A 26,754-nucleotide genomic window follows, 5' to 3' on the forward strand; every position below is an offset into this window, starting at 1 on the left:
TCAGGTGAGCCAAGCAACATCGACTATTTTTGGCAATCTCGTGAGATGACTCAGCGACTCAATTCTATTTCCGGCAAGTAGAGTTGAGTTCAAAATGCAGTTTATTAGACTTAGTCATTTATCATTTAAATGATTTAAGTTAATATTTTATTTTGGCGTCATATTCTATTGTTGAAATAATTGTGTTATTTTGGCATCACTTTTTGAAAATATTTAGCAGGGACTTTAGCCTATGGTTAGAGTATTTTTTATGCCACTTTGGAGAGAAAAAAGGGGTTGATTAAAAGATAAATTTATATTACATACTGCCTTCACTTGTGTTGGACGCCTACTTTGGGAATAGACTAATGTTTTATTTAAAAATTTCTAAGTGTCTTTTTCTTTTGGCACCCATACATGAAATGAAGTTTCATTTCATTTGGAGAGGAATTTGAAGTGAACTTGGTGAGTTTTATTCTATAAATACATGGCATGGGACTCCATTTGAGCATCTCCGACAATTTACACTATTATGCTGTCGGATTGACTCCAAACAATCCTCGAGGGTAAATACCTCCTAGAGCTTTTGATTGACTTCGAGTGTGAGACATCACTCCTAGCTGTGGTTGGACCTTTTGAATGCATGGTTCGATTTTTGTGGGCACTGTCTTGTTCTGAAGCTGATTTTTGGGTGACTTCTTCCTCAAAAGAGCTCGATGTTTGGTATGGTGTGTGATTTTTCAAGGAGGTCGTACCATCGTGCTGGATGTACCCTCTTTCCTGGTCGTATTTCTTAGTGTGTGTGCTACTAAGCGTGTTTGGTGTGTTTGTGTGGGTGATTGGTGGTGTGAGTTCAGTGTTTGCTTGATTCTTTGGGCATTGTGCAAGTCTCCGATGTTGCTGAAGCTTTGTTGGAGAGTTCTTCAGGGTGTTTGATGTGGTTCGTGGTGGCTATTGTGAAGTTGCAGCAGGCTGTTTTCTGTAACAGCAGATTGGTATAGTGGTTTCTTATATTTTGTGTTGAACTTCTCTCATAGTTCAGTACTTGTATTAGCTTGTATCTTCTTATTCTCTTCCATCTTATGTGATGTTTGTTGTAGAGCTAAATGGTAGTACCATTAGCTGTTTCAGTTTGATTTCCTCTATGTAATTCCCACTACACAAGTGGAAGAGGCTAGCCTAGCCGCCTTCAGTGATTGTAATTTTGGTTTGTAATTGTCCTCCCACTGAGTAAGTGGTTGAGTTGATTGTATTGTTGTCCTCCTGCTGAATAAGCGATAGAGTTGATAATAATTTTCATTTCTAGTCCTCTCACTGCATAAGTGGTAGAGTGATTGTCATTTTTCAGTGTTTTGGTTTGTTCCTGACAGATTGCCGCCAGGAGGTTTCTGAGTTTCCATCTCCCACTAAATAAGCGGTAGGGGTTGGCTTGCCGCCCAAATTTGTAATCAATTTCAGTTTTCAAGCATCTTACGATCCCCTCAACACCGTATGCTCTCACCCTCCCAGATTGGGCTCTCGGTGATTAAAAGGTGGAAAGGGTTACTTTCAGCAGTATTGAGATTATCTTTCCTAACCTTAGCGGGTGCTTGAAGTGTTTGTTGTGTTTAAAAATATTAAAAAATTGTTGGAGATATTATAGAGCGTAAAGGATAACTACAACCAAATTGATGAAATTGGGCCCAAGAAGAGAGGGGAAACTATGTTAAGAGTCAATAACCAAGGAGAAAGAAAAAAAGAGAGATGGGTGCAAGAAGATTGCAAAATGATTAATGGTCAAGTGTATCACCTTAGAAAAGTTGAGACAACATCAGGTTGTAGCTCTCAATGTTGACCCTAATCATTATAGAAATAAATGCCAATGCAAATAGCAGACATAATGGAAATTGATGCCAAACAAAATAACAAATATTATGGAGATGAACCCCAGCACAAGTGGCATTAATTTTTGCCACCATCCCAATCAATTTATCTTTTCAAACTAACAAATATGTTTTCTTCCATCCCAAATCTTTTTTGCTATCTAAAGTTTGAAAAGGAAGGGTAGCATTTTTTTATGGGAGAACTAATTGAGACTAGTGATTGTTAAAGCCCCAATAAAAAGGTGAAAAACAAACCTCATGCTTATCCTCCTTTGATATAAACATGCAAGTGAAGGGATTATTTGGTTCTCTTCACCAATAGTGACTCAAGGCTTGCTCTAGGCCCAACATTAAGAACATTTATCCCATTAGCAATCTATTATTATGAATCTTTTACAAAGGAAGCTTACTTTGCATGGCATTTGTAGCCCAATTAACTTCCCAATTTATGTGCTTGATTGTATGGTTAAGTACCTAGTTGATCAAGAGGCATCATTGAAGATTCAATGTAATTTCCAACTTCTCACGTTGGTTTTTGACATAAGGAACCTAAATTTTTTAACCAAATTCTACAACTTTGTTAATAATGAGTTGGAGACCTAAAAGATACATTTCTAAATGTAAATTCAGCAATGGTGTTTAAGCTCTTGCCCATATTCCAAATAAAACTAAATCTAGAGTTAACTACAATCGCAACTAAATCAACTTCTTGCAAATTGCTCCCAGAGGCTCCATCACAATTGATTTTAACCCAACATGGCTCTCTAGAGGAAATCATTCATTCATCATGTGTTATATTGTGTTCTCAATTTTGTTAACTATATTTAATTTTTGTATCCTGCTTTTTTAATTAATATTCCCCCCACCATCCCCAAAAACCAATCCCACTACAGTACCCAAAATCTTTGAATTTTTTTGTCCCCAGAAACCCATCCCAGAAACTGGGAGAAACACTGCAAATATGTCAAAGTTTACAGAATAACAATAGTAGATTCAATGATTTTAAATATCAATTTAGAAAATATATCCCCAAATCCATTAATTCATTTTTGGTTGCATCTGTCTTTTAGGTTATATAAAACTATATTGGATGTTTTCTTTATATAGACACAGTGCTATGCACTCGTAAAATGCTTAGAACGCCTTGTTTTGCAAGCCTGCATTAGTATTTAATCAGAACTGTAAATTATAATTAGCAAAACATATATCAGCTTAGGAGTACCACGTATCTCTCAAAATTTTGAAAGATCATCATCTCTAATTCCAAGAATGGCCAGAGATACAGTATCATATTCATTTTATTTCACGATTACTCATAACAACCTCAACGCCCCACAAAAGAGGGAAGCAAAATGTAGAGAAAAAGTAGAAAGTTATTATATTTCGAGTTTGAGAATTTTCATTTTGCAGACAAACAACATCATTATCATATTTCAGCATAATAATCTGATTAATATCTTCATTTATAACTTGCCAGTTTAATTACTGTTGAAGTACCAGCACAGATTCAACCTTTCATGTTTCTGGTCACATTAAAGTCAATGCACACCATGTTAAATTTGAAGAAGTGCACTCCAAGAATTGATTGTGAAATTTACTATATGATGATTAAGTTAAAAGTAACTTGCTTGACCAAGGGCTTTCTTACAAAATATACATGAAAGCCATCTATCTTAGATTTGCAAATGAAAACTATCTTAATTGTCAGCAAAGCTCTTCACTTCATAAAACTATCAGCATTTTCAATCTAGCAACAACCTTTGGTGCTTGCGAGGAAACAGTACATCGTGCAATTGTCATATTGCATGGAGAAAACATGGCATACTTTTATCAGCATGACAACAAACATGATGCCAAAACATTATAAAGAGGCAGATTATTATCTTCTGAAACGGGTTCTTAACGTACATTGCATGGACCAAAGAGTACTGTAATCTTACAAGAGGCTAATCTTGGTACTTAGACATTAACACCCGGTTCATCATTTGCTTGCTGGGCTGATGCATCACGCAATTCCTCCAGCTGCTACAAGAAAAAGTGATTACAATTTAGAAATAAAGGTTCTAAATAAAAGAATTCACACATATGTATAGTAATAACTTGTTCTTACAAAAAGGACTTGACCATGATGTTCAAAAAGAAATTAAGCACACAAGGACATTGTTTGTTAGTTGCACAGCAGTAGAATAGAAATGTAATAGAGTAGATCTACTGGTAGGAAAAAAAAAATTTGTAGGAGGATTCAATCTCAAATAGAAAATTATTAAGGCACTTTCTTTTAACAGAAAAATAGACATTCAATTTTCTTTTAACAGCCAAAACATATATGTTATGAGATGACAGATTACAATGTTACAGAGTCCAAAAACAGAATAGTAGACACTCTGAGAAGCCAAAGACCTCCAGACTCTTATATGCATACCTTATCATATAGCTGTAACTGTTAACACAAACATAAACACTGTTTTGCTCCTTTCCACCGCAACTACTACTATCTAAAAAATTGGGAATTTCCCATATTGAAAAGTTGACAACTTTCCAAGGATAATTTTTCAGAAAGCAAAGTCATTACTGGGGTCATTCAAGACGAGCTAAGACAAACTCTCTGTTTGGGGTCATGAGGAACAGCTGTCTGCATGAATTCAGCATATGACCAGCTGGCCGGTGCAGTCTAACTGGCAGTACATCTGAACAGTGTGTGTCACCAATCTCTAGCTTGTGTCTGTGTACTGCAACAGCTTCTGGTCTGTGTGTTGCTGGGCATTCTGAAGCCTCGTATTTCCCTGCATGGCTTCAGTAACCAAAATTTGATTGCATCGTACAGAAGTTATTCAATGGTTTGAAGTCTATACTGTTAAAAACTTTATGGTCATAATGTTTCATTAGTTGTTTGATTAATCATTTTCTCTTTATGTATGTTGTCAATTCTGCAAAACATTCTCCGAATATACAGAGATGGGGATTATCCTCCCCAAACTTCTGGCCCAATTTATTGATTCTTCCTTCCAGACTGTTAATGGCTCTGACCATGGAAAAGTAAACATGGTTCCTATCAGGTAGAGAAGGGGAGATATAGAGCTTTCCTTCCTCACCTATTCCAAAAAGGGAGAAAAAACATCTCAAAATGAAACCCTACATCAACAGCCAAATGCATTTATTGCTAGTTTATTGTTTGCTAAGCAGTTAAAGCTTATGATATAAATCAATAGAAAGTAGTTTTACTGAAATCCTTCAAACCCTCAAAAGTCATTCTATTTTTTATTTCCCAAATGAAAGAGATAACTGTAACCAAGAGGATGGCCCAAAAACTTCAATTCATATCTTTACATGATAAAAGATCTATGAAAGTGTTGTTTTTTTGTTAATCTGGTTGATCAAACTAATTTAGAATCTCAGGAAAATATCATTTCAAAACTCTTGCAAATGTGCAATCTGAAAATAAGTGGTAATGTGTTTCTTCTACATTCCTCCCAAATTGCACATAAAGATTACCTAGTAAACTTGGTTTAATAAATACATTCTTGCTAGCCCACTTGTAGATATAACTAACCAACCAGAAAAATTAAGTTTGAAAGAACATGGCCTAATCCAAATAGTGTCTATGCATAAAAAGAATCCATTCAATTTCACCCTTCCTCAATTTTCATCCTCAAATAAGATTATAATCTAGAGGATTACGGTTGATCCAATTATTAAATGGAATCAACAACCTAATAATGGCTTTGCCATCTAGGCCTAACAAATTGCTCAAAGATAGCATCAACCTTTTACAGTAGAGACCAAAAATGGCTCCTACCACTACTTCAATGGATGAGAAGTGGCTTCAAGCTACACCCATAAAGGTCTCAACTAGGGCTTCTGCGGTGATGTTTGTATCTCCTGTTCAATTTGCAATCAACCGCATAGGATCTATTCTATGATTTTAAGCTGCACTAGGGAGGCTTCCTCCCCTAAGGGTGCAAGCAATGCAGCAAAAACCTTGAATGAGATGCATCTAATGGCTGATATTACTGTGTCATGGGTAAAAAGGCAAGAGAGATGTTGAAGATTGCTTCTGACCTTGCAGAAAACCCTAAATTTGCTTCAGGTTTGAATCATGGAGGCATGGCTAGCTTGGTTGCTCATGTTACTCCCTACAAAGAGGGTCTTCATCTATATGGCTTATGCTATTTTCCTAAAGTGGATTGACAAGGGGAATCAGCCTTTGTTCTCACTTACATGGCTACACCAAAGTTGCAGAGAGCTGGTAGATTGGCAGCCAAATCTGATCCTTCCCATGGTCATTTACCTGCTGATGTTGGCTACCATGTAGGGCACTCGTTCTGAAGTTGTGGGTTGTGATAGAGATAATAGATGCCCAATTATGCCTATTGTTATCAACGTTAAGCATCAACAATCTGATTCAATTGCAAAAGCTTTCTTTGACTGGAAAGGCTCTTCAAGTGGTAATGGTATGGTTAATGCAGCTGAGAGATTTTGCTTTTACAATTGGGTAGTGATGTGCTGCAGGAAGTTGAGCACTACTCAGAAATGGCACTTATTTGCAGGTTCAACAATAAAAGGCACAATTTGCTGAAGCTGCATCAATGGGTAACTAATACGTGGAAACCTTTTCTTTCTGAGCCTATGATGATTTTTCCTGTGCTCGGGGATTTTTCATCATTGCATTTGAATCTCAGGCAAACAAAGATAGTATTCTTCCTAAAGCTCCGTGGATTTGGGGAAATGCCATGCTCTTTGTCAAACCTTGATTCCCAGATTTTAATCTATTGACAAAAAAATTAAGTTTTTTGCTATTATGGTGAGGATGTAAATCTTCCCTTGTATTTTTGGCTGTCTTCTTCCCTCAAAAGCATTGGAAACTCCTTAGAAATTTTTTTATCCATCTCTTATAAAACTGAGGCTTTGTCACGACTGTTGTGCATATTTTAGTAGAAATAGATTTGTCTCTAGGCTTGCCACTGGAAATATGGATGAAAGCAGGCAATAGCATTTGGAAGCAACATATTGATTATGAAAGACCACCCTTTAGGTGTAGAAATTGTTTTGATCTTGGTCATCCATCTGTTTCATGTCTAAGGAGAAAAAGAATTTTTTTGGCAAGGCATGATGGTGGCAAGATTTTGAGATTCACTGACAAGAAACATGCCTTTGCCTCCTATGTGTGCTTTGTAAGCAGATTCTGTGAAGCCCATTGATAAGAAGGTGGCTTGCCAAGCAGTTGATAATATTTTGTTTTACAAGAGTCTTCAGATCAACTAGGTTCTGCACATAAGGCTTGTCTTTCTGTTTTATCAGTATCGGGTTTTTCTGCTGTTGAAATGGGGTAGGATGTTAATCTAATGAATGCATCTCCTAAGAAAGGTGGTTGGACTATAGTAACCAACAGAAAAATAGTACTGAAAAAGAAAATCCCTTTACGAATGATTTTGAGATCACATAAGAATAAATGGTTGGCTAAAATGTCATGCTAGTCCTTAATTTATGTAATGGAGTCTTTATATTCTCAAGAGGGGGGCCCTGTAGATACCCATCTAATTAATCTAAAAAAAATTCATCACTAAAACATGTCTCATTTCTACAAAGATTATTGAATCTATTCCCTAGATCAACAACTATGAAAGTATTGTTTCATTTTCACAGATATAGCATTGAATCTATCTCCAGGGTCAGTTATGACTATATCTACATAAAAGAGTTTGTGTTTTTGGAGCTAAGCGCCTAGAAATGTCTCTTGATAAAGGCCAGTAACCCTTGTCTACATTCGACAAATCGCACCAGCTAACAAATCACTTTTGATTCAAAGATTTCACCTTCCAATCTGAGTTTGATCCCAGAGGATAATCAGAAGCTTTAAAGTACCAATCCACTACAAAGGTCCTAGATATTCTGTGACTAATATGACAAGATTCCTGTATCATTTCAAAAGGTATGAGCCTTGAAACATAAAAGTCAGAAGCATTACTAACATTCACAAATGGGAACTTCCCACTAATCCCAATATCATGTTTAATAAATCTGATTCTTTTTAATCATAATCTTCCTAATTGTTTTCCATATGAGAGATGTGCTTATCCATTTCATTACCATCGCTACATGCTGAACAGGAATATCAATGAGACAAAACTCTCCTATTCTCATTTTCAAAAATTCAAACTGCACAATTAAATAACAGATTACTGCTTTAATGACTGGTTTTGAATATAGCTCTGTTTCCATCTTGATACAAGAATATCAGTAATTTCATATTTAAGGCAAGTTGTCCCAAGACATGCCCCAGGTAGAGGAGAGGTTGATAATAAATAAGGCAGGAATATTTTGACTAATCAATGAGTGGTTGTATAAGATGGAAAACTAGTAAAATCATTTGCAACAATGTATTAAACCAAAATAAAGACAAAAAAAAAATTAATAGGTTCAGTAAAATGCTAAAGATAGCCGGAGTTAAAACAGAGGCCCTTTCAAATGGACTTGAGCGTACATGGATTTGCATGTTAACAAATTGATTAGACTGCTTGTATTAGAACAGCAATGCACAGTAAACAAACAGACTGTCTAATGCAAGAGTAGGATGTAAAGAAAATGAGCCATTCTGAATGTTATAACATGATAGAAATGTAGGACATAAAGAAGAAAGAGTGCAAAGATAGAGGCAATATCTTGTATAGAACATGTAAAAATGCCAACTATTCCAAAGCAGAAACAGTCTGTTAGATATTGGAATAACTATATAGATCTATACTTCCAGACCAACTACATGTAGTATGCTTCAGGGTGTCATGGAGAGTTGCTATGAGTGGTTGGGTGTTTGTTTTCTATGTGGTCCTCTCTACATCTTTCTAACCAGTGCTATTCGCTGCATCATCTTATTTTTTCTTCACATCTCAACTCGATGTCATACAGGGTCAAATTTCTTGAGTCAAGTTGCTCCTCCCTCAGCCTCTGCTTTGCCTTTGCTTTGAGCAAACATTGGAGAATAAAAAAACCTCCTATTCATTGTTTCACTATGCAAATGGATGAAGACTTAGTTTGGAGATATAATCGTGTACTAACCATACAATTGTGCATTGCCAAGTAAAATGACAGAGATTTTAACTTTGGAGATTGAACTGCAGATTTTTGAAAGGTTTCAATTTGATTAAGTTTACTTTTAGTCTTTTTGTGATATCGAACTACATCAAATACTGTAACATGACTTGATTAATTGCAAAGATACAAATGACTTGTTGAAGAGCTATATTTCTACCATAGGGTTCAATTGCAGAAAACGCTAATATCTCAAGCACATGCCTGCAACACAGCTGTTACTGGCTTCACAAATAAAAGTTAACTCATAACTTAGTTTGCCAAACTACTTTAGAATAACAAAAGTTAAAAATTCCTTGACTTTTAAGAAACATTCTCAAGACTTGCTAAACATTGTCCCCAGTTTTGGTTGTAATATATCTAGTTTCACATTCAATGATTCTAGGCTTCAAAGAAGCTACAAATAATACCTGTTGATGGTTCAAGTGTCTTGATGATTGTGTATGGTCAGATTTTCATGACCAAATGTCCTCAATGCAACTTGAGCCACAGTGAGGTGCCTCAGCCACTCTCAAGAATGATTTCTGGTTTTTGACCATTTTCTGTGCATGTCTTCCTATTGATGCCCATTATAACATATGCAAAAATGTTATGGTTGATCATTGTGAAAATCTCCATAGTTATCATCTAGCAATATGTTTTTCCTATTTTGAAAATCGTAGATATGGAAACTGACAGATAGTGTTGAAAATAATAGCTAGTTCGGATACCTGATTGTTGCATTATAAATACAAATGTATTATCTCTTATGTAAATCGAATTATCTTGGGCTGGACCCAATCATGTAACGTGGAGGCAATCAATTGTAACTTTGGGCTGGACCCAAACTTGTAACATGGAGACACTTAATTGTAGCTTTGGGCTGGAGCCAAATTTGTAACGTGAAAGGCAATAAATGAAAATAAATCAATAAATTAGATGCAAGCCGACTTGAGGGTTGGCGCCAAAGATGGGATATAAATATAACAGCAAACAAAGTCATTAAACAATCACATCATCTCATGCAAATGTTATCTGCTCTACAGGCAGCGATCTCTCCTTCACTCAAGCGAAGTCATAGAAGTCTATTGTGTGAAATCTTCAAGGTTGATTGTGGCGAAGTAGTCAAAGACCCTCATACGAACTTGAAAAGGACTTCTATTGTGCGAATCTGACCTTATACATCTGCTGCTGATTCTCCTATCCATCCGCTGTTGATAAGGGTTGCAAGCTTCATTGATATATTGAACAGCAATCTGAGATAAGTGTATTGCCTTGTAATTGCCTACATTTGAGATAATACATATTGTATTTGAGGCTGGGATTTTCACCTCCAAGAGGGAGGTTTTCCCAAGGTATTGGTGTCTTTTGTCTTGTGTTTTATTGTTGTTACTGTTCATTCACAGTCTGATTATAATCTAATTGCTTAAATCAACAACTAATTGCTTAAAATTAACATGGTATCAGAGCTTTAGGTTCATTCAAAATAATCAGATTATTAGTTGTACTTCACTTTCAGTTTGCTGTTTTAGTTTTGCAAGATGGTTACAGGTCTGAAAGTAGAGGACGGACTTGAAGGTGCCCTCAATTTTACATTATGGAAGGTTCGTGTCCTCCTTGCTCTTGAAGAATTGGAGTTGTTACAGTTTGTGGAAGACAAGGATCTGACTGAACCTTCGGATTTGGAAGAACTAAAGCAATTCAAGAAGAATGCTCTCAAGGCAAAGAAGTTCCTTATTGATTCCGTGAAGGATCATCTTGTTCCAGTTATCTCCAAACTGAAGGCAGCCCAAGAGATGTTTAAACATCTTGAAGGGATATATGAGATCAACAACATCAGCCGGACACTTACATTGAGGCAACAACTTCTTCAAGTCAAAATGAACAAAGGAGATTCAGTCATGTCCTTCATGAAGATTTCAGAATTGAAGGACCAACTCAACGCCATTGGAAGCGAGGTTGTGGACAAGGATATTGTCATGATTGCTTTGAATGGTCTTCCTGACTCTTGGGATCCTTTCATTCAAAGCATAAGTAGAAGAGCTGAATTCCCCTCCTTCGATCGCCTCCGATCAAATTGCATTCAAGAGGAGTCACGCCTTGCTGCCAGAGAAACGCATAAAGGCTCTCATGGAGAACATCAACATGTGCTTGCATCTCAACATGTTAGAAGAAAGGGAGACCATTGGAAGATGAACAACTTCAAAAGAGAGAGACTTCAGACCTTCTGCTTTCGATTCAAGGAAGAAGCCAAGGGATCTTTCACATGTCCGTTGCTTCAGATGCGACAAGTTTGGACATTATGCGAAAGAATGTGTTGGGTCTCAAATCAATAGATTGGATAGGTTCTAAGGAAATGCCAACTCCTATGATCAAACCCTCCAATTGACTTGGCCAACTTATAGAGTGAACCTATTTGGTTACTAACTCTCTCACTTTAGGCTGGCGGGTATACCTACTCACTAGTTGTTCCTTCAACTAATGCTTTTTATAGCAGATTTAGTGTCTTAATCTGATGTCTCCTAGTCTCAGAATGGCATAAGTTTCTTAAACAAACTGACTTCAGATGTGTGTATTGATCTATGTATCTTACAAAAGTATATATGTTACACTTTGGCTAAATTACCTACTATACCTACTCTACTAATCCTAATGCTTAAAAGTAAAGGGTAACTGGTATGGTTAAAGGGTTTGTTTACAAATGATCAGTGCCTTTCCTCTTATTTGGGCTACAGAGTCTTATATTTCTTCAGGACTTATTGTGTAAACTTATGAGACAGTTTTTAAACCCACCACCTCTCGGTGAGTCTGTCAGTTACTGTTTCTTATGAGCTCTACTTCAATGTCTATATTGTAAACTGCTTGAATGGATTTAACCCTAACTTTTAAGAGACCATCCAAGGAAGAAATACAGGGAACAATTACAATTCACGAGTAAATCTTTTTGATCCAAATCTACAATATGAAACACAGAATTTTACTGGAAGAACACGAATAACCTTATCCACTTTTAGATAATATCATAAGCAACTACCTTCTAAAAATATGTTAACTCTCAACACATATGAGAAAGAAAATGCAACTAGTTATTTTTGATAAAAAGTTTTAAAGTACAAAATTGCCTCCACCTCTTCTCTTTATATTCTTTCTTTTTCTCCTCTCTTTACATTTTACATCACACATATATATGTGTTTGAATGGTTTTCATACCCCTTTGGGTGAAAAGACACCCCCCTTTTAAATAAAAATAATTCCAAATCCCGGAATTGCCTTAGTTTATGTAATTAATTGTCACTTTACAGGTTGTTTAGGCATATTAGAGGTATTTTAAGGCTATTTTATGGGTATATAATGGATAAATGGTCTTTAAATGATGTAAATACCCCCTTTGGTGCTTCACACTCCATTTTTTATGCCCATTATTGTGTTTATGTTATGGTTTCATATTGTGCAACAAATATAAAATATATTACTTGTATCTATTCAATATATATATATAGAATTTTTCTTGCCCCTTGTCTTGGAATTTGGAATTCTAAAAATTGCAAATTTTAGGGTTCCAACAGAATGTCAAAATCCGCCCATGCAAGGAGAGGCCAACCTGAACGAAGTTGCAAACTCAAAGGATAATGAAGACTATCTCTTCATTTCTACCTTGTCTAGCAATGTGCCAACAGATAGTAACACTTGGTTGATAGACAGTGGTGCATCTAGACACATCACGGGATATCGAGAGCATCTCTCAGACTTGATGGAGAAAGAGTCCAACCTTCATGTGGTAATTGGTGATGATGCTCAGTATTCGGTAAGAGGTTTTGGTAGCACTTCTTTAAATTTAGAATCTGGAATGTCCTTGCATCTTAGTGATATTTTATTTGTCCCTGGAATTAAGAGGAATTTAATTTCTATTTATGCCCTAGAAGATAAAGGCTATCAAATAGCATTTTCTGAGGGTAAAGTACTTGCATGGCCTAAGAAATTTGGTATTAAATCTGCTCGTGTTATTGGAAATAGATATGATAGTTTGTATAAGTTTTCAACTAACCCCATTCAAGCACTCATTCATGAAGCTCCTGAATCTAGCGAGCTATGGCATAGAAGACTCAGTCATCTTCACTATCAGGCACTTCCTTCACTTGAAAAGATGGTTAAAGGTATGCCTAAACTTAATCAATTTCATGATGATGCTTGCAAAGGTTGTGCATTAGGTATGAACACTAAAAGTCCATTTCATAAAAGTGAAAGTAGAACTAAGGAAAAATTAGTGCTTGTTCATTCTGATCTATGTGGACCCACGTCTGTTGCTTCACCTAGCGGATTTCTATACTATGTTACATTTATAGATGACTTTTCTAGAAAGACTTGGATTTACTTTCTAAAATCTAAAGAATCTGATGAAGTGTTAAGTAGGTTTAAAGAATTTAAAGCTCTAGCTGAAAATAAGTTTGGTAAAAGGATTAAAGTGTTAAAATCTGACAATGGAGGTGAATACACCTCAAGTAGCTTCAATGACTTTTGTGTAGAAACAGGAATTAAGAGGGAGTTCTACGTTCCCTACAATCCTCAACAAAATGGTGTAGCTGAACGAAAAAATAGAGCCATTGTTGAAGCTGCCAAAGCTATGATTCACGATCAAGACCTGCAGACCTTCTTATGGGCTGAAGCATCCAAGACTGCAGTGTACATTTAGAATAGATGCCCTCACCATGTCCTGAAGAACATAACTCCCGAGGAAGCTTTCACTGGGGTCAAACCAGATATCAGCCACCTAAGGATCTTTGGAAGTCTTGTCTATGTTCATGTGCCAAAGGAAAAGAGGACTAAGTTAGAGCCTTCTGGGAAGAAGGGTATCCTTGTTGGATATAGTGAATCTTCCAAGGCATTTTGCATTTACATTCCTAGTCAAAGGTACATTGAGGTAAGTAGCGATGTCACCTTTGAAGAAAATATTGCTTTCAAGAAATCTAAAGGTTCTCTTATTGATATTGATAAAGAAGTCAATGATAATCAAAATATGGATATTGATACTAACCCTGAGATTCAGAGGGAGTGTAATGTCCCCTTCTCGTTGATGTCCTTCCAGTGGTCCATTAGCCTATTCCTGAGACCCGTAGACTAGGTGGAATGAAAAATGAGGGTCAAGCATTGATGAGGCGAGAACTTACTACTTTTAGTAAGTCAGGGGTTGGCCATTTTGGTGATACTATCCTACTGAGCTCTCCATGCTCTGTCACAGGGCACAAAGATCATGCTTTTCAAAGCAGTAGTTCATGACTTACTATTTTTAGTAAGTGGCAATATGGCATATTTCTATTTTTGGCAATGGATAGGGTCCTGATCCTGCAGCAGTTCAGTGGTCTTCCTGACTCAGCTTCATCCTGGTTTTGAAAATAATCAGTATTGGAGTCATAAGTGACATAATTAAATATTATTTCCTTATCCTAAGGTTTAATATTTAATTAATTTGATTAGTTTTACTACTGATTTATTGGCTTTGGAAATAGTGCATAATATCTCCCAAGTGCTGGACGAATTTTATGTCTAGAAGGGGACGTCAAATTATTAATGGAGATATTATTTTATTTCATCTCAAGTGTTTACTAAGTAAAAATTGTGGTCCTTGCTGTTTGGCGTGAAGTTTGACTTGAGGAATGGCGCCATCCTTGGGGTCCACGTGAGCAGTAATGAAATGCAAATGGGAAAGTTGAATTTGAAGCATTTGCATTTGAATTTGGTGATGTTGAGGTTATAAATAAGAGCCTTGGGCTTCCATTCATGGCATCTTGAAAATTTGCATTGTTATGCTGCCAGATTGACGTCAGAACTTTGAGGCTTCGGAGTGCGGCTCCCTAGTGCTTCCCGGTTTCGTACTTGAAATATAGTGCCTAGTTGTGTGCTGTAATCTACCATACTCTTAGTGCGTATCTTAGTCTTTTTTGGTGTTTGGAGTGATTTTTGAATTTGCTGGTTTGCTTGTGGCTGAAGTACATTTTGATCATACCTCTCTGCAGGAGTGACTGACAGTTATGGGTATTGGCTCATTCATCCTTCCTAGTACTAGCGATTTACACTGTAAGTTTGTGGCACCTTTGGTTGAGCATTGAATTTATTAGATAAAGCCGAAATTCCTTAGCTAGGCGTGGGGTTTTGAAGTACATTGGGATGCGTGCCAAATTAATAAGGGAGTTATGATAGCTTGTCTTTGGTTGGTTGTCATCGTAGCTAGCCTAGTGTGGGTTTGGGACTGATTTTGGGTGTTTTGGATAAGTATTGAGAGAGTTGTGAGCATTTTAGTGATTTCTTAGGCTGCTGGTTTTGCAATTCCAACCTGCAGATTTGATATTAGCAGAATTTCATGTTCTTATTTGGATATTCAGCATTACTCTCTTCTCACATCATCTTTATTATTGTAAGGTTAAGTAGTAGTACTACTAACCAATTCTGATTTGTAATTCTCACCCCGCTGAAAATTGGAAGAGGCTGGCTTGCTGCCTATTTTCAAGAAAATTGTAATTCAGTCCTCCCACTGCATAAGTGGTCGAGTGATGTCTAAGTGTAATGGTCCTCCCGCTGCATAAGCGGTTGAGTTGAGATTGTTATGTAATTTCAGTCCTCCCGCTGAAATATTGCGGTTGAGTGATTCGTGCCTTTGTGTGTCTCTCTTTGCTGGTTCACCGCCAAGTTTCTTGCATTCCCGCTAGATAAGCGGAAGGGGCTAGCTTGCCGCCCAAGCATTATATTGTTTCCAATTATTTGAAGCTAATGATCCCCTCAACACTGTATGCTCTCACCTTCCCATATTTGGCACTTGGTGATCAGAAAGTGGAAGGGTTGTTTTTCCAGCATGTTTTCAGTTTATGCTTTCTAGCCATAACGGGTTACCTGTTTGTGGATGACTATTGTTGGCCTAAAAACCAAAACAAAAAATAACTGGGATATTACAGTGGTATCAGAGCTGGTTTTCTTGCCAGCCTGTGAGTTTCAGTGGGTTCAGAAGTCTCCATGAGTGATAGAGAAGTCAGATACTACAACCGAGAGCAGAAGAGACAGCAGTTTCAGATCCCGATAGTGCCGGAAGAGGACACATTTTCAGAAGTACTGAGGAACAAAGGGAAGGATTTAGATTCTTCAGACTCAGCGGATTCAATGGCAGATAAGACTATAGAACAGAATGAGGCACCTGATAAGAAGGCTGAGAGACAATTCAATGCCATGATGGACATGATGTCTCTACTGCTGGCCAAACTTAGCCAAAATGTTGTTGGGACCCCTAACCAACCCAACAATGGACTGAAAACCAGCACTTCTAATGCTCCTGTGGGCAATGGAAATGGAAGTAACAACGAGAGTAACAATGGAGGTTCAGCCCCAAAACCTTTACAACCTGTATTTCTGCCAAGAGAAGTACAACAAGCTGAAACAGAGATACCTACAGCTGATGAAATAAGAAACAGCTACATGGAGTATGATTCTCTCCCTGGTGAGATCCGAGATATCCTAACTCTGGATCAGTTTATGAATCAAAAAATAAAGAGAGGAAGGAGGAATGACTATAAGTTTGCTGCCCCAAGAGATTATCAGCAAGCTCTTGGAAGAGTGACCTTAGCACACTTTGATGGAAGTGCTAAGAGCATAGCTAGAGCATGGGTACAGAAGTTGGACAATTGCTTGTCCTTGAGGCCTATACTGGAAGAAAATGCCATCAAGTTTGTTACCTTGCACTTGGATGGAGTGGCCCACGAATGGTAGTACCATGGATTGGTTACCCTTGGTCATAACTTAATCACCACCTATGTTGATTTCACCAACAAGCTGATTGAGAGATTCGACACCAAGGATCCAAAGATGAAGTTTAGAGAACTTGCACAACTCAAGCAGCAAGGTTCGTTGGACACTTACGTAACTAAATTCCAAAATCTGTCAGTTATGGTAAGCAGCATCTCTGAGAAGCGGTTAGTCGTCCTTTTCACTGAAGGACTTGAGGAACCTTTGAAAGGTTGGGTTAAAGCATTTGATCCACCCACTTTGGCAGAAGCTATTAAAAAATCTCGAAGCATGGAATTGGCTGCCCCAAGGAATAAAATTCAGTCCAAGCCTTTTCCTTTCAGTAAGGATAAGAAGAAGTTCACAAATCAGACCAAGAGGTTCCCTCTGCATATAGATGATGAGCTCCATCAAGAGCTCCAGAGGAAGAATCTTTGTTATTCTTGCAGAGAACCTTGGGCCCCCGGACATAAGTGTCATGGAAAGGGTAATTTGCATCAGAAAGATTTGAATGAAAGACAGCAGAAGTGGGTGAGTAAGGCTTACGATTTTGATATTGAGTATGTTAAGGGTAAAAACAATGTTGTGGCAGATGCCTTATCCAGAAGACCCCATTTAAGCTCACTATGCGAGCTTACTACTGATTGGAGAGAGTTGTTGCTTGTTGATTATGCCAAAAATCAATTTGCAATCAGCCTTATAGAAGGTACTTTTCATGATGAAAGGTACAAATTGGTTGAGGGATTGATATTGTACAAGGGAAGAATCTTCATAGTGGCTGAATCTAAGTTAAAAGAGAGGATTTTGAAAACTTTCCATGACATCCCCCTCGCTGGTCACCAAGGTTATTTCAAAACATACAGGCAGATCCGAGAGAGATTCTCTTGGAAGGGACTTAAAAATGATGTTTTGAAGTACATTAAGGAGTGTCATACATGTCAGAAAAACAAAGATGAGCACACTCTGCAAGCTGGTTTGTTACAACCCTTGCCTATTCTCGGTCAAAAATGGGAAAGTATTTCCATGGATTTCATCACTGGGTTGTGTTGTGCGTATTGCACACACGCCCCGTCAGTTGACAGGGGACCCCCCCTAAATTTTGTCTGCCTGTGCGGGAGAAATAAGACCAAGTCTTGTGAAATTTGCCAGTATTGGGCAATATTCAAGAAGTTCAAACTCGCAAAAAGCTCTCCAAGTGCCGAGGCTTGCCAAAACAACCAAAATCCCGAAGTCCGCATTATAAGGGAGGAATGTGAAAGTTAAAAAAGTTTGCAAAATGCCTCCAAAACCCGAGGTTGGGGTGAAGTGCGTGAAAGTTGAAAAGGTTTGCAAAACCCCCGAAATCACCAAAATTCGCATTGCAAGGGAATGGTGCGAAAAGCTTAAAGTTTGAAAAGTCCTCACAAATGCCAAAAATCGCACGAAGGGGTAAGTGAAAAAGTTTTTTTTAAGTTTTCAAATGGTTCAAAAACCCCGAAAATCGCATAAGAGGGGAATATTGTGAAAGTGAGAATGAAGGGTTTGCAAAACACTCATTATCGCCAAAATCCGCATTCTAGGAGATAGGTGCGGAAAGTTTAAAGTTTGTAGAACAACCCTAAAATGCCGAGAATCGCATAATAAGGGTACGTTGGGAAGTTTTAAAATTGGCAAAACCCCTAGAATCCCCGAAAAGCACAATTTGGAAGAAGAATAATAGAAAGTTTAAAGTTTTAAACTCGCAAAAGCAACTGAAAGCCCGAAGTTTGCATACCAAGGTAAAACCGCGATTTTCGTAAAGTTTGCAAACTCCATCCAAACCCCGAAATTCGGCATCTAGAGGTAAATCGCGATTGTTGCTAAGTATTAAAGTTTAAAGTTTTCAAACCCTCCAAAAATGCTGAAGTTCGGCAGCTATGGCTAAAGTTATAAGTTTATACAACTTGCAAAATGTTCTAAAGCCCCGAATTTCCAATAAGAGGTAAGTTGCGATTTTTCAAAAAGTTGAAAAAAGACATAGATCCGGCGAAGTTTGCGTAATGCCAAAATCGCATTCCGAAGGGCAATTCCAAGAGAAAATGAAGAGTTTGTAAATCATGTCTAAATGTCGAAGTTTGAGCCAAAGGGCGAAAGTCGCGTTTTTTTATAGGGGTTGAAGAGGTGTAAGTATCAAAAGTTAAGCATTACAATCATGCCAAACTCCCCTCTCCATCCGCAAAAATCTCACCAAGGAAAAACCACGCAGAAGTGTGAAGGTGTAGGAGGTTTCTGAACACCTAAGACACCATAGAAGAGAAAATGCCTAAGGCAAAAATCACGCAGGAAGCAAGATAACTTTTTCACCAGTGAGCCAAGAGGCTTCGGTGGATTCAGTTCGCCCAAACACCATCAAGACCAAGGATCAGATATCATTTTCGAAGAGAAAACGACATTTCAAGATACATCTCACAGAGAGCTTCACCAAGACGAAGCCAGACGTTTAGAAATTTAATGTTTGATTAATTAAATTAATTTTAATTTTTCAAATTAATTTATTAAAGTGAAATTGTTGTTCGCAGGTCGCAGGACGTCATCGAAGAACCAGGAGAAAGCCTGAACGTCAAGGAGCCAAGCACTGAACGCTAAAGAAGAGGATGCAGGAACACGCCGCGAGAGCATTCGAGCATTGGGAAATGTGCTGCTAAACAAAGATGAAGTCCACCACTGGGACCAAAGACCAAAGAACACTTTGAATGCTGCAAGTTTATGCCTTCTCGAGAAAAAGCACACAGCTGGATTTAATTCCAGGAATTCAGTTTTAAGAACTGAAATTGTTTTATTGTAAACTGCCTGTAGGCCCCACTTAGATATTTTAAAGCAGAGGGGACACAGGTCAGTTATGTCCAACTACCGGATAGACCTGAATCAAAGCCAGATAGTGGCAGGTAGTTGGAATTGTGGTTGAATGGATGAGTGAGAATTTAATGGGCATGGGTTAAGGTTGCTAGTTTCTAGAAGGCAGATCAAGACCCTTGGATGCAGTTAATCCTAGCCTTTGGTTCATATTGTAAAATCTATAAAAGGCAGAAGCCTTTCTTTTGTAAAGGGTTAGATGGTTAGATAGTTAGACAGTTACAGAGAATTTTGTAGTTGGATTTTAAGAGTTAGAATAGGTTAGATTTTAAGCAGTAGCATAGAGATGCTGCAGAAATTGTTGTAATAGGCAGCTGAAATCAATATATAAACATTGATTTGGTGTTTATTGTCTTGTTTTCATCCTGTTTGCATGGTTTCTTTCAGCATTTTAGATAGATCTTTCTGTTTTGGGTGTGCAGGTATTTGATAGATTCAGGCTCATACCATTGAGGATATACTGATTGTGTATCATTTTGTATGGTTAACCTGAACCTTTAATTGTACTTAGTTCAAATGCAGGTGTCTGTCTGAGCTGCGTCAGAATTGGGTGCTTAGCCATGCGTCTCCAGTCTGAAAATCCTCCAAGTCCCTTTGAAGATTGCACCGTTCCTGCAAGGTTGTGAGCTATTCTGGCCAAGCAGGGATTGGTTATGTTGAATCCGTCTACCCGCATACCAATCTTGTTAGTTTTAGGTCTCCTAAACCCTTTCCTTTTTCTCTTTATTATGTAATTCGAGAATTGCGGCAGACCAGCTTGTTGCAAATCGTAAGTCCCCTTGTGCTCCCAGCAAATCACATTGACCACTGAGTAATCCCGCAGTCAAGACCTGACAATCTAAACCTTGAGGTCGTCACCTTTGATCAACAAAACCAGCATTAGGGATTTCCTTATCTCAAGAGAGGATATATATACATATGTACATATATATATATGACACATCAATAGGTTGCCTCGGGCTCAAGGGAAGGATAGTATCTATGTGGTGGTGGACAGACTCAAAAAGTTTGCTCATTTCTTTGCCATCACCAATTCTTTTACAGCAGCTCAAGTTGCTGAAGTGTTCTTTCGGGAGGTGTTCAGATTACATGGGTTACCGAAGAGCATTGTGAGTGATAGGGACAACAAGTTCCTAAGTGCTTTCTGGCAGGAGATTATGTGGTACTGTGCTCATTCCAAGCACTAGTTATCACCCCCAAACTGATGCACAAACCAAGATAGTGAATAAGTGGTTGGAAGGTTATCTTAGAAACTATGTCTCGGAGCAACAGAATACATGGGTGAGATGGCTTCACCTAGGAGAGTATTGCTACAACTCCTATCACATGCCCATCCGGATATCACCATTCATGGTACTATATGGTTATGAAGCTCCTAGCTTCGCGGACTTGGTATTTGGTGATAGCAGGACCCCTCAGGCAAAGGATATGATGCAACAAAGTCAAGATATTTTGAGGATTCTGAGGGACAATCTCCAGCATGCACAGAATCAGCAGAAGTTGTATGCTGATCAGCAGCGAAATTCAGCACACCTTTGAGGTGGGCGACATGGTTTATTTGAGGCTCTAGCCCTACAGATAGTCTACTCTCAAGAAGAGTGGGGTTGAAAAATTGAAGCCACGATTCTATGGGCCTTTCAGAGTCAGTAGGAGGATTGGAGAAGTGGCATATGAGTTGGAATTGCCAACAAGCAGCAAGATCCATAATGTATTTCATGTGTCTCGCCTTAACAAGGCCTTGGGACATAATGTTGTTGCTTCAGCTGAGTTACCTTTGCTTGATGAGGAGGGAGAGTTGGTTTTGGTTCCTGAAGCTATCCTTGATTTCAGGGAACGATCTGTGAGGAGAAGAGTGATCAGGGAATACTTGATCAAATGGAAAAATCTACCAGCAGAGGATGCTACGTGGGGAAATGAGGAAGTTTTACTGCATCCAACCTTACAGTTGCTTGAGGACAAGCAATTTTGGGGACGGCAGACTGTAATGTCCCCTTCTCGTTGATGTCCTTCCAGTGGTCCATTAGCCTATTCCTGAGACCCGTAGGCTAGGTGGAATGAAAAATGAGGGTCAAGCACTAATGAGGCGAGAACTTACTATTTTTAGTAAGTCAGGGGTTGGCCATTTTGGTGATACTGTCCTATTGAGCTCTCATGCTCTATCACTGGGCGCGAAGATCATGCTTTTCGGAGCAATAGTTCATGACTTACTATTTTTAGTAAGTGGCAGTATGGCATATTTCTATTTTTGGCAGTGGACAAGGTCCTGAACCTGCAGCAGTTCAGTGCTCTTCCTGGCTCAACTTCATCCTAGTTTTGACAATAACCAGTATTGGAGTCATAAGTGACATAATTAAATATTATTTCCTTATCCTAAGGTTTAATATTTAATTAATTTGATTAGTTTTACTACTGATTTATTGGCTTTGGAAATAGTGCATAATATCTCTTAAGCGCTAGGCAAATTTTATGTCTAGAAGGAGACGTCAAATTATTAATGGAGATATTATTTTATTTTATCTCAAGTGTTTGCTAAGTAAAAATTGTGGTCTTTGCTGTTTGGCGTGAGGTTTGACTTGAGGAATGGCGCCATCCTTGGGGTCCACGTGAGATGTAATGAAATGCAAATGGGAAAGTTGAATTCGAAGCATTTGAATTTGAATTTGGTGATGTTGAGGTTATAAATAAGAGCCTTGGGCTTCCATTCATGGCATCTTGAAAATTTGCATTGTTATGCTGCCGGATTGACGTCAGAACTTTGAGGCTTCGGAGTGCGGCTCCCTAGTGCTTCCCGGTTTTGTACTTGAAATATAGTACCTAGTTGTGTGCTGTAATCTACCATACTCTCAGTACGTATCTTAGTCTTTTTTGGTGTTTGGACCGATTTTGGAATTTGCTGGTTTGCCTATGGCTGAAGTACATTTTGATCATACCTCTCTACTGGAGTGACTGACAGTTATGGGTATTGGCTCATTCATCCTTCCTAGTACTAGCGATTTACACTGTAAGTTTGTGGCACCTTTGGTTGAGCATTGAATTTATTAGATAAAGTCGAAATTCCTTAGCTAGGCATAGGGTTTTGAAGTGCATTGGGATGCGTGCCAAATTAATAAGGGAGTTATGATAGCTTGTCTTTGGTTGGTTGTCATCGTAGCTAGCCTAGTGTGGGTTTGGGATTGATTTAGGGTGTTTTGGATAAGTATTGAGAGAGTTGTGAGCATTTTAGTCATTTCTTAGGCTGCTGGTTTTGCAATTCCAGCCTGCAAATTTGATATTAGCAGAATTTCATGTTCTTATTTGGATATTCAGCATTACTCTCTTCTCACATCATCTTTATTATTGTAAGGTTAAGTAGTAGTACTACTAACCAATTCTGATTTGTAATTCTCACCCCGCTGAAAAGTGGAAGAGGCTTGCTTGCCACCTATTTTCAAGAAAATTGTAATTCAGTCCTCCCACTGCATAAGTGGTCGAGTGATGTCTAAGTGTAATGGTCCTCCCGCTGCATAAGCGGTTGAGTTGAGATTGTTATGTAATTTCAGTCCTCCCGCTGAAATATTGCGGTTGAGTGATTCGTGCCTTTGTGTCTCTCTTAACTGGTTCACCGCCAAGTTTCTTGCATACCTGCTGGATAAGCAGAAGGGGTTGGCTTGCCGCCCAAGCATTGTATTGTTTCCAATTATTTGAAGCTAACGATCCCCTCAACACCGTATGCTCTCACCTTGCCACGTTGGGCACTTGGTGATCAAAAAGTGGAAGGGTTGCTTTTCCAGCATGTTTCAGTTTATGCTTTCTAACCTTAACGGGTTACTTGTTTGTGGATGACTATTGTTGGCCGAAAAAACAAAAAAAAATAACTGGGATATTACAGGGAGTCTAATGAACCTCCTGAACCTATTGAGCATGATGATCCTCTTGAGCCTCTGGTTCCAACTGATGGACCTAGAGACACTGAAGTTAGCAAGAAAAGACCACTTTGGGTTAGAAGCACAATTCAAGATGCAAAAAAGTTTGCAGCTCCTAGTGGCACTTTCAGAGAAAGTAAGAAACCTCAAAAGCTCTCCAACTATGCTGCAATGATGTGCAACATCATTGAGGCTGAACCATCCAGCATAGAAGAAGCCATGAACCAGCAAGCATGGAAGTTAGCTATGGACGAAGAGTATCAATACATCATCAAGAATGATGTTTGTGATATTGTGCCTAGACCTAAATGTAAGTCTGTTGTTTCTTCCAAATGGTTGTTTAAAATTAAACATGCTACTGATGGTAGTATAGAGAAATATAAAGCTAGATTTGTAGCTCATGGTTTTTCTCAAAAGGAAGGCATGGATTATGAAGAAACATTTGCTCCTGTTGCTAGATATACTTCCATTAGAACTATTATAGCTATTGTTGCAGCCAAAGGTTGGAAATTACATCAGATCGATGTAAAGACTGCCTTCCTTAATGTGTTATTGAGGAAGAAGTCTATATTGAACAACCTGAAGGTTATAAGATTCATAATAGAGAAACTCATGGGTGCAGATTGAAGAAATCTCTCTACGGCCTCAAGCAAGCTCCTAGAGCTTGGTATGAAAGAATTGATAAGTACTTAGTTTAGGATTTTATAAGAATGATGCTGATCCTAACATTTACTTTAAAGTATTTAATGGTGAAATGCTAATTCTGGTTCTATATGTAGATGATTTATTTCTAACTGGTGAAGATAGTCTCATCATTAGGTGTAAGAAAGAATTAGCTACTGAATTTGAAATGAAGGATCTAGGTCTAATGCATTACTTTCTAGGGTTAGAAGTGTGGCAAAGACCTAATGAAATTATTCTAAGTCAAGGTAAATATACTATTGATATACTGAAAAGAATTGGTATGATGGATTGTAAACCTATGTCTACTCCTACGGAAACTAACTTGAAGAAGTTGAGTATTTCTATAGCTAACTCTGATTTTGCAGATCCTTCAGAGTACAGGCAGTTGATTGGATCCTTGATGTATCTAGTCAACACTAGACCAGATATCTGCTATGCAATGAGTGCACTTAGCCAATTCATGAACCAGCCAAAGCATGTTCACTTGGTGGCAGCCAAGCACATCCTGAGATACTTGCGTGGAACAATTGGCTATGGACTAAAGTATTCAACCAACACAGTAATCAATTTGGAAGGCTACTCTGATTCTGATTGAGCTAGAAGTGTTACCGACAGGAAAAGCACTTCAGCAATTTGCTTCAGCTTGGGTTCTGCTATGATCTCTTGGGCCAATAGGAAACAGTCCTCAGTTGCACTGAGTACTGCAGAAGTTGAATACATTGCTTCAAGTGTAGCAACTAGAGAAGCAGTTTGGCTTTGCAAGCTTCTTGCTGGGTTGTTTGGACAATCTTGGGAATCCACTATTATTTACTATGATAATCAAAGTTGTATTAAAATGTCTAATAATCCCGTGTTTCATGACAAGTCAAAACAGGTGGAAACTCATTATCACTATGTTCATGATATGGCACAAAGAGGTGCCATCCAGCTGAAATATATCAACACTGATGAACAGGTTTCAAATGTTCTCACCAAGCCTCTATCTTGAGTGAAGTTTGAGTACTTCAGAGAGAAGCTTGGAATTGTGGAGAACACAACATTAATTGAGAGGGAGTCTCAATCTCAGTGATGCAATTTAGTTTGCATCCTCCACCCTCTGTGGGCAATGCAAGGTGACATTGTATCCTTCTCTAGGAGAAGGCTGAGGTGTAAGACCTCTTCCAACCTCTGCGGGCAATGCAAGATGGACATCATGAAATGAGTTCATGATATTTATGTGTTTTATTGCAGGTATACTCTATGGAGCTTATACATTCATCCTTGTGAGCAATGCAAGATGAAAGCCATGAATGGATCATGACAAGTGGTAGATATCCTCTCTAGCTAAGAGGGAGTGTTGAAAATAATAGCTAGTTCGCATACCTGATTATTGCATTATAAATACAAATGTATTATCTCTTATGTAAATCGAATTATATTGGGCTGAACCCAATCATGTAACGTGGAGGCAATCGATTGTAACTTAACGTGGAGACACTTAATTGTAGCTTTGGGTTGGACCCAAATTTGTAACATGAAAGGCAATAAATGAAAATAAATCAATAAATTAGATGCAAGCCGACTTGAGGGTTGGTGCCAAAGATGAGATATAAATATAATAGCAAACAAAGTCATTAAACAATCACATCATCTCATGCAAATGTTATCTTCTCTCCAAGTAGCGATCTCTCCTTCACTCAAGCGAACTCATACAAGTCTATTGTGCGAAATCTTCAAGGTTGATTGTGGCGAAGTAGTCAAAGACCCTCATACGAACTTGAGAAGGACTTCTATTGTGCGAATCTGACCTTATACATCTGTTGCTGATTCTCCTATCCATCCGTTGTTGATAAGGGCTGCAAGCTTCATTGATATATTGAACAGCAATCTGAGATAAGTGTATTGCCTTGTAATTGCCTACATTTGAGATAATACATATTGTATTTGAGGCTGGGTTTTTCACCTCCAAGAGGGAGGTTTTCCCAAGGTATTGGTGTCTTTTGTCTTGTGTTTTATTGTTGTTACTGTTCATTCACAGTCTGATTATAATCTAATTGCTTAAATCAACAACGGATTGCTTAAAATTAACAGATAGGCCCTCAAAAGAGTTCTATGAACCAAGATCTAATTGCAACATATGAAAAAATCCTTTCAAGATGTCAGTCCACAAGAATGTGATTGAAGACCTCCAGATGGGTCCACACCCATAGTGGTTTCCAGGAGCGTTATAAGGAAAAGGTTGCCGTGATGATTCGCAGTAATAAAGAATTTCCATTTTAGTCACTCCAATATTCTAGTGCAAAGGAATGACCAGGTACATGGTGGATGAAGCGGTCTGCATTAGTGTCATTAGCATGGATTAATCTTTGAAAAGTAGCTACGAAAGACACGATAGATTCACATATTGTTTGAACTTGTGATGAAAAAAACAAGGACATCGCATTCAGAAAAAAAAAATAGGAGCTACATCATTTAAAGCATAGTGTTGAGACTCGGACTCTGCAAAAACCCAGCAAAGTGTTTTTTGACTTGGTCTCCCTCAGCCAAAACTTGGCAAATTAAATTTATTTTTTCTCGTGTTGTTTTCTGTGTTTCTTGGCAGAATAGCAAGTCTGCTGAAAATCGTCTCAATTGCCAGACGAACAAGT

The 26,754-nt window shown here is 38.1% G+C and overlaps 1 protein-coding gene across 2 annotated transcripts in view; it reads right to left on the bottom strand.

Moving 5' to 3' along the window:
• Window positions 1-3,200: 3,200 nt before the first annotated feature.
• Window positions 3,201-26,754, bottom strand: part of LOC131048614 (uncharacterized) — a 170,985-nt gene continuing 147,431 nt past the window's right edge. Inside the window, exon 5 of one of the 2 annotated variants that reach the window (XM_057982637.2) lies at window positions 3,201-3,866. In XM_057982637.2, coding sequence (XP_057838620.2) covers window positions 3,801-3,866 — 66 coding nt within the window. In that variant the 3' untranslated portion in view covers window positions 3,201-3,800. The remainder of the gene's footprint in view (window positions 3,867-26,754) is intronic. The other variant, XM_057982638.2, reaches the window with a different exon arrangement.

Source organism: Cryptomeria japonica, chromosome 9 (assembly GCF_030272615.1).
Source record: "Cryptomeria japonica chromosome 9, Sugi_1.0, whole genome shotgun sequence".
NCBI classification, from domain to species: Eukaryota; Viridiplantae; Streptophyta; class Pinopsida; order Cupressales; family Cupressaceae; genus Cryptomeria; species Cryptomeria japonica.